This window comes from Martes martes (assembly GCF_963455335.1).
Source record: "Martes martes genome assembly, chromosome: 10".
NCBI classification, from domain to species: Eukaryota; Metazoa; Chordata; class Mammalia; order Carnivora; family Mustelidae; genus Martes; species Martes martes.
The window spans coordinates 6,937,658-6,948,793 of NC_137898.1; the positions used below are offsets into that span (position 1 = coordinate 6,937,658).

At 57.0% G+C, this 11,136-nt stretch overlaps 1 protein-coding gene across 1 annotated transcript; it reads right to left on the minus strand.

The window, feature by feature from the left end:
• Window positions 1-1,668: 1,668 nt before the first annotated feature.
• On the minus strand, window positions 1,669-9,632 carry CDC42EP2 (CDC42 effector protein 2). Its single transcript, XM_080816877.1, has 2 exons — window positions 9,569-9,632; window positions 1,669-4,614 (listed from the first exon to the last, which is right to left on the minus strand). Exon 2 carries the CDS (start codon window positions 4,305-4,307, stop codon window positions 3,663-3,665), a length of 645 nt encoding a protein of 214 aa, XP_080673003.1. The 5' UTR covers window positions 4,308-4,614; window positions 9,569-9,632; the 3' UTR covers window positions 1,669-3,662.
• Window positions 9,633-11,136: the final 1,504 nt, after the last annotated feature.

The following is an 11,136-nucleotide window of genomic DNA, read 5'->3' on the forward strand; positions in this document are numbered from 1 at the left end:
AGAAAAAGTCTGTCGCTCCTACAAGTATATTTTTACTTATTTTCATTCTCCCATTCTTCTCTCCTTCTTTCCACTCTCGCGTCTAGGGTGTATTGGTGGTAATTAACTTTACAGCATAGTTCATAGTTTGCGAGACATTGAGATGGGCTAGTAAACAAAAAATTGCAGAAGGAACGAACAGCCGAGAATCCCGCCTTGCAAGTGGGTGTGATCATTGACAAGATTTTGAGTCGTCTCCCTTCGGAAGAAGAGTGAATATATTTTCGGCGGAAAGAGGAGTAGATGCTTTATACTAGGGAGGGTTATATAATTTTACGATGACAGGCATGTGATTACGTGGCTGCCGGGCATCGCAAATGGTGGGACATCGGTCGTTTCTTTGGCTGCCCAACAGCTTCTCTTCCTGTTTTGGGGATTTCGTTTTTGTGGGTGGTATCTGGAGGGCAGGGTGCCGGAACAGCATTATACGAGCTGAAGAGGATAGACCCTTCTCTTCCCATGGCTGCCTTGGTACAAGCAAGGGTTCCTAGTTGAGTTCATCTGACGTTTCGGGGGTCCTGTCTAGTTCCCCTTTTCCAGCATGACACAGCAGCCCCGAGTGCCCTCCCAGGGCCCTTGGGTGGGGGTGCCTGATGCAGGGTGGGTGGGGAGCAGCTCCAGGGGACCCAAGACAGGCATGGGCGCTCTGACCTTGACTCAGGTCCAGGGCGAGGTGTGGCCTTCCAGCTGGGCAAAGTTCTAAGGAAGGTTTGCTTTTTTGCTTGTCTTCCCTTTCCAAGGCAGAAGGGATGAGCCGTTCAAGCACCGAGAGAGGGATCCTGCGGGCAAGGAGCTGCTTACCTCTTACCTATGAAGGCCTTTTGCCTTCGCGCTTTACCAGGGTCTGGGGTGGCACCCGTGTTGGGTGCGGGTTGCAGTCGGGTACAGGCTTTGGGGTTTCACAGACCTGGGTTAAAATCCCACTACTGATAACGAAACTGCTAATCTCTAGTGATGGCAAAATTTTCAAATTAAAAAGACAAGGTGTGCCTGGGGGGCTCAGTCTTTAGGTGTCTGCCTTCAGCTCAGGTCAGGATTCCAGGGCCCCACATCAGACTTCCTGCGTGGCGGGAAGACTGTTTCTCCCTCTGCCACTCGCCATGCTTGTGTTCCCTCTCTCACTGTGTCTCTCTCTGTCAAATAAACAAAATCTTAAAAAAAAAATTAAAAAGACGTAGTGTAGCGGGGATGAAACATGATGAGGGTTCTATGGGAAATAGGGGGGTGATTCCTCAAGAAATTAAATGTAGAATGACAGTATAGCCTTGTTCTCGATGGCCCAGAGGTAGAAGCAACCAGGTGTCCACTGATGGGTGAATGGATACACGGAATGTGGGATAGACAGACAATGGAATATTGTTCAGCCTTTAGAAGAAGGACATTTCAACACACGTGGCAGCATGGATGAACCTCGAAGATGTCAGGTTAATGAAATCAGCTGGTCACCAAAGGACGAATACCCTGTGACTCCTGTGACTTACATCCGGTCCCCAGAGCAGTCACGTTCAGAGAGACGGGAAATAGATGGTGGTTGCCAGGGGCTGGGGGAAGGGAGAGCGGGGAGTTCGTGTTTTGTGGGTATGGAGTTTCACTTTGGGAAAAGAAGAAAGTTCTGGAATAGACGGTGGTGATTGTTGCAGAAGAACATGAATGTATTTAATGCCACTAGATTGTACACTTAAGCATGGTTAAAATGGTCAGTTTCATATTGTGTATATTTTAACACACACACACACACACAGTCCTGTGGCCAAGCAAAATGCCTCTGGGTCACGATCAGCCCCCACTATGAAATCTGACACAGGGAATGGAGGCAGGAAAGGCTGGGGGCAAGGAGGGAATCTGGGATCCGCAGGGTCAGAAGAATGGAGAACTAGCGGAGAAAGGAAGCAGGGGACAGCCGAGGCTTGAACTTGTCTCCAGCCACCTGTGTGGTCTGTACCGATCTGACACAAGCCCCACCTTAGCACTCTCCCTTCCTCTATCCCCAGTGTCCCTTCCCCGTCCAAGTCTCCTCATCCTGCTGTGGCTTCTTCCTCTCTGACCTTCGGTCCATCTTCCATTGGCTCGGGCAGCGAACTGCTAAAACCCGGATCTGACCACGTGTCTCTCCTGCTTAAAATGCTTCTGCAGCTCCCCATTGCCTCTGCTCAGCCTTGCAAGCAAAGCCGTTCCCAGCTGACTCCAAGCTGTTTCCCCAGTCCTGCCTTTCCCGAGCCCCAAGTTCCTTTATGTCCATAGCCACTTTGGAGTACCTTCCATGTGGCAGTTCATAAACCTTGTCCCTAATTTTTCCCACAACCCTGCGAGGTCAGGACCGTTGACCCATTCTAGAGATGGAGAAACTGAGTCTCACACAGACTAAGTCAGACCCAGAGATCGGTGCTCTTTTCACCACTTGGCGGCTCCTCTGTCATTCACTCTGGTGCCTCAGTGCCTTTGCTTATGCGCGAGTGTATCTTAGCCTTCAGGTTTGGGCCAGAATCATGTCTGACCATCCTCATGGGCCCTCTGCCCCAGGCATTCCCGAACTTGTTTTCTTCACGGTTGTTCAACATGGTGGGAAATCCTCTTACCTGCCTACAAATTCAATATTTTTTTTCCACTAGAATGTAAGCTACAGGAGAGCAGGGATCACATCTGTCTGATATCCCCGGCACCGGGAACGCGCTTGAGTGCCCCCTACCTGCTCACTAAATAGCACTGATGAGCTCCGTTAGATCCCTCCTGGCCCCAGGTCTGGCCCTCCCTCCTGCATGCGCCCTCAGTCCTCTGATGCTGGTGCACCTGCTGGTCCCTTGCACCAGGGCTTATTTTTTCATTCTTGGGTCTCCCCCATAGACCCCAGCAGCCTGGGCACGGCGCCTGGCTTACCCCAGTGCTCAGCCGCCTCTTGTAAATAGCAGAAGCAACATTGCAATATCCCCAGTTGGCATTTGGTTGGTTCCTGCTCCCAGGCAGAAGCTTTCAAAGGGGACTAAGCCTTCTGGGAGTGGGGTCCTCCCCCTGCCTCCCCAGGTCAGCCCAGGTCGCAGATACCAGTCTGCCTTCCGGAGGAAAGCTAGGTCAAGGGTGCAAAGAGCATAGCTACCAGCAGCAGCAAGTTTTATTGCGACCAGAATCTCCTGGTCATGGGAGGGGGGTGGGACCGAGGGACATTCGGTCACCGATGCCATGTTCCCGGTCCAGGACACAGAGCCGAAGGTCTGGCTGGCTATGCCATGCCTCCCCCCACCCCACCCTGCCCCCAATCAGGGCATCCCCCGGGGCTGAGACAGAAGGCAGGTGGAAAGGGGAGTCCGTCTTGGCAGAGCTTTCATCCAGGGGAGGTGAGGGAAGGAGGAGCAGTTGGCGGTGGGGGTCCTGCTGGCCCAAGGTGCTCAGGGCCCTTTGGGCTGACTTCTGCGGGTGTCCTTAGTGTGTTTTAGGGGAAAGCAATGAGGCACACTCTGCCCCTAGGGAGAGCCTGGGAGGGAGGGAAACAAAGGCTCAGAGAAAGAAATCACTGGCCAGCGGCCACCCAGTGGGACCTTGGGAATCCTGACTTCCAGGCCCGGGCTGCATCGCCCCCTGCCTCCCAGCATTCACTCCATCCTGAGCACCCGGCCTGGCCAGCCTTGGTCCTACGTGGGGATCTGCATGTGGCCCAGGTCCTGGTCCATGATCTGGAGGACGTCGTCCAGGATGGAAGGCCCCAGGTCCACGTGCAGGGAGAGCAGGGAGCTGGCATGGGACAGGAAGGGCTCCTCGGCCCCTGACTCGGGGGTCAGCCCATTGTGGGCAGAGTCAGCCTCTGGAATTCTCCAGACGTCCACATCGCCTGCCTCCTGCGGGGAAGGCTGTGGGGAAGGCTGCGGGGTCTCCAGGTGCAGGCGAGGGGGTTTGGGTGGGGCCTGGCTTGTGGGCAAGGTGAGGGCCTGGGGCCCACCGATGACGGGGAGGGAGATGGCGTTCTTGAGCAGAGGGGATGGCCCTTCGGGGAGCTCCCGCCCGCACAGCGTGGCGGTGCGGCTGAACTGGAAGGGGAGGTCGAAGGCGCCATCCTCCTCAGGTCCCTCGACTGCGGTCCCTGGCAGGAGGTGGAACTTGCCCTGCAGGAAGGAGATGTCGCCAAACATGTCGCTGCCCCCGCCGCTGCCAATATGGATGGTATGGCGGAAGTCCCCCAGCGGCGGGCTGATCATGTCCGACGACAGCAGGTCGCGCAGCTTCTCCTTCTTGCCCTTGCGGCTGCCGCGCTTCAGGTAGATGGGCACCTTGGTGGACATCGTGACCTCAGCGCCCAGGCCCGGCTGCTGGCGCTGGGGACAGTGGGGACCGCGGCCTCCTCTCACGGCCTCGGCCACAGACACCAAAACCTCGGTGAAGGGCGAAGACTGATGTGTGGGATGCGACCGAAGATGTCCCAAGGGATGAGAAAAAGAAAGAAGTCAGAAGGCTGAGACAACAAGAATCGGTTTCTCCCCAAAAGAGTTGAAAATGCTCTGGAAAACTGGTAGCAGCGACGTGGGACTCTCGGAGACAGCCGCGCTCTCCCGTCTTGTTCTCACAAGGGTCTCCCGCGGGGCTGAAGAGCTGAAACACCAAAGGTGCAAGTCAGGGACAGGAGGACACAAGGCAGAGGCGTTGGTGTCATTTCTGGGGCCCCTGTGTCGGCCCCAGGAGCCCAGGTGGGGCCACTCCTCTGCGGGAAGCCACGTTGGAGGACGCGCGTGTTCGCTTACAGACTCACTGCCCCCGGGAGCCTGGATCACCAGCACTGAGCCCCTCTCCTGACCAGGAGGGAAGTGGAGGCCTGGGAACCTGGGTGACAGGCCCAGAGTCATATCCAAAGTCCTGGCTTTGGTCTCTCGCCCTGGGTCTCTGGTTCTGCTCATTGCTGTTGCCCGGGTTCGCAGCCCCCACTGCGCATCAGCTGTGCCGCAAGACGTAGCAAGTGTCAAGCTGGTGTGGGGACGTCTCACAGATCTGTCTTGGTCCCCTACTGGACCGAGGAGAGAGATTTTGTGAACTCTGTCTCGGCCACCTGTCCGTGCCAGGCCTGGACACGTGGCAGGTGTTCGGCCGACAGGGCCGAATGATAGACACCTTCGTGGGGCCCAATCTCATCCCACCCAGAAGTGAGGTCGTGTCAGAGCTCCCCTTCTTTCCTCCGGGCTGAGCTCCCAGCTCCGGGACCGAGTCTGCCATAGTTACTGTCCCTCCACCCTGCCCAGCGCCTGAGGGGAAGATGCAGTGGAGAGGGTACAAATATTTTGGGGGGCTCTGCTCTGTGCCTGGCATTTTGCTGGGTTCCCTGCAAATGCGTCTCATTTAATCATTGCCATCACCCTCCTCTCAGCCCCGTTTAAACACCCGACCCAGAACACATGTGGCAGGGATCTACACAAGGCATTGATGAGGGAGAGAAGCAGAATGCCAAAGGTAGTATGGAAGATTCCATTTCTGGGGCACCTGGGGGGCTCAGTCGGTTAAGCGCCCGACTCTTGGTTTGGCTCAGGTCATGATCTCAGGGTCATGAGATCGAGCCCTGTGTCGAGCTCCGCGCTCAGCAGTGAGTCTGCTTGAGATCTCTCTCTCTCTCCCTCTGCCTCACTCAAGCGTGTGCTCTCTCTCAAATAAATAAAATCTTAAAAAAAAAAAGATCCTATTTCTTTTTTTTTTAAGATTTTGTTTATTTATTTGGCAGACAGAGATCAGAAGTAGGCAGAGAGGCAGGCAGAGAAGAGAGGAGGAAGCAGGCTCCCTCCCGAGCAGAGAGCCCGATGCGGGGCTCGATCCCAGGACCCTGGGATCATGACCTGAGCCGAAGGCAGAGGCTTAACCCACTGAGCCACCCAGGCATCCCAAAGATTCTATTTCTGACAGCGGTGACCAACTCCCCTCCGCTCTGCCCCTTCCCCATGTATGCATGCAGGTATGTGTACCTACAGATGCGATCCGAGTAGGATTATATCCTACATAAAAAGAGAGAACCTGGGTGGGGCGCCTGGGTGGCTCAGTGGGTTAAAGCCTCTGCCTTCAGCTCAGGTCATGATCTCAGGGTCCTGGGATCGAACCTTGCATCGGACTCTCTGCTCGGGAGGGAGCCTGCTTCCTCCTCTCTCTCTCTGCCTACTTGTGATCTCTGTCAAATAAATAAATAAAAATCTTAAAAAAAAATGGTTGCAGGTTTGGGGCACATCTGATTTAAAAAAAAAAAAGAGAGAGAACCTGGGTGTCTGGGTGGTTCAGTGGGTTAAGCCTCTGCCTTCAGCTCAAGTCATGATCTCAGGGTCCTGGGATCGAGTCCCACATCGGGCTCTCTGCTCTGCAGGAAGCCTGCTTCCTCCTCTCTCTCTCTGCCTGCCTGTCTGCCTACGTGTGATCTCTGTCTGTCAAATAAATAAATAAAATCTTTAAAAAAAAAAAAAAAGAGAGAGAGAGAACCTGGAAAGCCAGCACTGGGTTGTTATACGGGCTGTGTAGACCTCGAGGAGGAAGGCAGGGAAGGGGTTTGGAGTCAGTGATACGGGAGGAGAGGAGTGTCCTAGATAAAAATTACCTGTAATATTTGGTACTGTTATTGGAAAATGATTTATGTAACTGAAAAAAGGATGGTTGGCAAAATGCTGATGACGGTTCTCTCCAGGTGGCAGATCTCAGATGATTTTGCCTTTCTTCTTCATACTTTTATAAGCTCCAGATCTGAATAATAAGCATGTGTTACTTAGGTGCACATATAATTTGTGTAGTCAGAAAAAAATAAAGCTATTTTTAATGTGGAAAAAATAAGTGCACTGTGGTGGGGTGTCATGCTGGCTTAACAGAAGAAGGAAGCATGGCAGGCCCTCCTCGGCGTTCCCACGGTTGGGGATTGGCCTTGAACGTGGATATGAGAGCCCAGATGTAGAATTGGAACACAAAAGGCAAAGAAATGTGTCCGAGGTCGTCCAGAGGATAACCAGATGAGCCCCCCTCCCCTACTGCCCCCTCCGAAGGCTGCCAAGGGGCTGAGAAGGTAGGAAACGGGCCAGGGAGGGGCGGAGCCGCAGCTGGGAGGCCTGGCCCGGTCCTAGGCCCCATTCTCAGTCCTGGGCAGAGTGAAGAAAGAATGAGGGGCTGGCAGGAGGGAACAGGAAGAAGGAAGGAGGATGCAGGAGAGGCAGAGTCCCAACTCCCAGCCCAGGCCCTCACTCAGGAAACCCCACCCCAGGACCGGACACTCCAGGTCAGTCACACTGAGCCACAGGGACCGGACATCTTGCCCCTCCCTGAGCACCTGCAGTTTAACAGGAAACAAAGGAGTGACTCTCCAGTGGCAGAATTCCAGCTAAGCTTGGAAGGAGCTGGACGGAGGGTGGAGGGCGGGGGAGGCAGTGGGTGCCTCGAGGTCCTGGGATCCCACCCCTCACTCGAGGAGCAGACGTTTACCTGTGATCACCGTGCCAGACCTGGGGGCATGCCAACACCCACCTGACCTCTGTCCTTGGTAGGCGAGCAGTCCTGGGGCAGCTTTTCCCTCCTTTGCACTCATGAAGAGTGGGGCAGACTGGTGGGATTTGTCATCCCCCCCATCCCATCACAGAGTGCGCCGAGAGAGCCTGAGTGTTTCCACAACAAATTGGGCGTCCCTGACAGCTGTCTCGCTCTGAGCCAGATGTACCCGCCCAGTTCCAGATGTGGGGAGAACTGGGGCTGGGGGGAAGGGTTGGGCCAGCGTCAGCCACCCAGGGGAGAGCTGGGAATTGCAATCATCAAGCCCTAAGGATTCGGATTTGGCAAGCGTGAGACCCCAGTCTCCAGCTGCCCTCACACGGTTCCCATTTGAAAGTTCCCAGGCACAGCACGGTGGGTGTCACCACTGCCTTCTACAGAGGCAGAAGCTGAACCTCAGAGACCTTAACGTTGCTGAGGTCGCCCAGCTGGGAAGAGGAAAAGTGGGCCCCAGTACCCCTCCAGGTCCCTATAGCTCTGATGCACTGGGCCACCCAACCTCTGAAAGCTGGGGAGCAGGAAAAAAAACAGGCTCCCAGCTAGGCTGGGGCCACTCGGTCCCCAGACCACCTCCATTTAAGTCCATTTGGCTGCCCCTCTCCCCTAATTCGCAAGAGATATGAGAATGAGTTCTCCATCAGGACAAGGCTATGGGGGGCTGGGAAGGGGTGGCTTTCCCCAGAAGTGGGAGGAGCAGATGGGAGCTTGCCCTGGGCAGGAGCCCTGGGCCTCCTTCAGAAAGAATGACTTGCAGGAGGCACAGCCCCTTACCTTGGCTAGGAGTACTAGTCCACTCCCCATCAATGGTGTTCAAAGAGCCACCCCCTGACCTCGAAATCAGGAGCCAGAAATTGAATCCATCTGCATCTGGGACTCTCTGTGACCTTGGGCAAGACGCGTCTCCTTTCTGGCCCTCACCTTCCCCATCAATAAAATGGGCTGACAAAGCCATCACCAGAGGGCTACTGGAAGACCATACTGCCACAGTTGCAAATGAGAGATGTAGGACAGGTAGGGTTGGGGGTCCCTGTCAGCCCTGTCATTCATTCTACAAAGAGCTGTAGGGCCTTCCTCAAGCAATTTGGTTATCCGGGGACAGTGCTCCGAACAAGATCAAAACCGAATACTTCCACCCTCCAAGCGACCGCCTTCTCCCGCCTGCCCTGGAGGCAGCCTGCGAGTCCCGCTCGCGGGCGGGAGTCTCCCCGGGTCCTTGGGGTCCCGGTGCGGGGCGGCGCTCGGCCTCACGGCCGCTAGGTGGCGCGCGCGCGCGCGCGCTCTGTCGCCCCGCATCTCAGAGGAGTCCCTGCGCGAGCCAGGGTCTCGAGCGCGCTTCGGGCGGCCCCCCAAGGAGTGGCACGTTCGCTTATCAGATGCGGATCGTATGAGGGATCTTCTTCTCTTGGGGTGTTCTGGTCTCACAACCAGACAGTAGGTGGGGAAAGGGACGATCGGGGATCTTGCCAGGGTCTCCAAGTTCTGGGAGGAGCCTCCCGCGTGCTTTCCGGCCTGGGCGATGTCCGAGTGTCCGCTCGGCGCAGGGCCAGAGCTCGGGCGAGCAGGCCCCCACCCCCGGCTCCCGCGGGTCGGGTTCCTCAGCCCCAGCTCGGGTTCCGGCGCCGACCCCTCCCCGCCCTCTGCCCGAGCACCCAGCCCGGATCCGTTTCAGGACACTCGCGGCCGCGGCTAAAGATAGGACACATCACCATCGACTAAAAATACGACCCCCAGCCCGGGCGGGGACGCTGGGCGGCGGGAGGGCGCTCCCACGTCCCGGGTGTGGGGCGGAGGCGAGGGCTCAGGGTGAAGGGCGGGACCACGAGTTAGGGTTCGGGATGCGCTGCCCCTTGCAGGCGGAGGGGGCGCGGGCGTGGCCGCTGGGACCGACACGCGGGCGGGAAACACCTTGGAGCCCGAGGCTCCCGGGAAAGGACATGCGCGGGGGTGACACAGGGGCCGGGGCGCGAGCCGGGACGGGACGCCACGGGGATGGGCCTCTCAGGGGGGCCCCTGGGAGTCGTGGACGGGCTGCAGAGTCCCGGCCCGAACTCACCTTGACGCGCGCAGGCGGCGGACCCGCGGGCTGCGAAAGCTCGGGAGCTGGACGGCGCGGCTCTGGGAGGCGATCCCGGCGGTGAACTCACTGCCAGGTCCGTGGCCCCTAAAGCCCCGCCCCTGGCCCGCGGAGCCAATGCCCGGGCCGCCCCCACCCAGGCCCCGCCCACATGCCCGCCCCACTCGGGGCCCCGCCTGTGCTCCCCCTTCCGTGGCGCCGAGCCCGGGTCCCGCAGTCGCGCGGCCGCGGGGTCCAGGGCAGGCTCGGGTGGCTGCGGGCCGGGCGGTGTCGGGTGGCCGGGCTGGACTCTGCGGACTCCGGGTGCGCCTGTCGGAACCAGAACTCTCGGTGTTCGAAGGGCCGAGGGGGCGGCCGCCGGAAGACCGAATTATAGTTCTTCAGAATTCGCCGAGCGTCCTTGGACCCGTTCCTCCGTGGAGGGCTGGGTCTGGGGAGGCGCCCATCAAGTGTATTTGGTGGCCACTAAGGGAATGACGGAGGCCTTGGAGGCAGCCGAGTTAAAATATGAACAAACTTGCAAGAGCTTTAAGTTTACCGCCCCCTAGAAAAGAGAGCACGGAGGGTGTGTGGGCAGAGTGGCCTGGGCACGCCCGTTTGCCCTCAGTCTAGGTGGCTTCCGGGGCGGGGCTGGAACCCATTCGTAGACTCATTCTAACTTCGTTTCATTCATTCATTCATTCATTCATTCTTCCATTCATTCATTCATTCGGTACTAGAAACATTTATGGAAGGGCAGGCCCTGCTCAGGGCTATGGACCTACGCGGAAGGAACCTGCCCTTCCTCCAGTGATTCAACAGAGAGTTGAGCATCTAACAGGGCTGGGAATTCAGCTGTTCTTGTGGCTGGGAATTCAGGGCCCCAGGAAAGATGGGAAACTGAAGCTCAGGGACCTGATGGTGACCTGCTTGGCCTCCAAGTGCCAGACCTGCGGTCTTTGGGGCTTCTTCTTGCCTCAGGCTTCTCATCCAGCCACTGTCCCTCCTGCCCTGCCCTCCCTCCCACAGCACAGCCCTGGGAGGGGACAGCAGCTCCGTGTCAAGCCTCGAGCGCTGTCTCTGAGCCGTGGACCCGGGTGGCGTGCTGACTCTGCTGCCCACTTGCTCTGTGGCCACAGGCAAAGGACAGTCCCTTTCTGAGCCTCTTTGCCTATAAAAGGAGAGTTACATGAGTCCCCAACAAGATAAGAAACTTGTGTGTGCTTTCTGGATGGGAACACAGGCTCCACAATGGTCACTTTCTTACAAACATTGGAACAGTTGCTTTGGGGGACAGCAAGCTGGCCTCGCCCCCTAACCTAGAATGACTCCACTGATGAGACCTCCTGAGCTGCAGGAATGTGGCTGAGGCACAGCCCCCTACCCTCTGCCCATCTGCTGAGAGTCCTCCTTTGAAAGGAGGTTAGGAAAGAGGAAAGAGGTTAGGAAGGGTCGAGAGCTCCATTCAGAGCTGGTGACAAAATAGAAAGTTGCACGGATGGAAGTTCGGACAGGCAAAGACACTCGTCGGAAGCCACATCACCCTGGGAACCAGTTCCAGAGCTCTT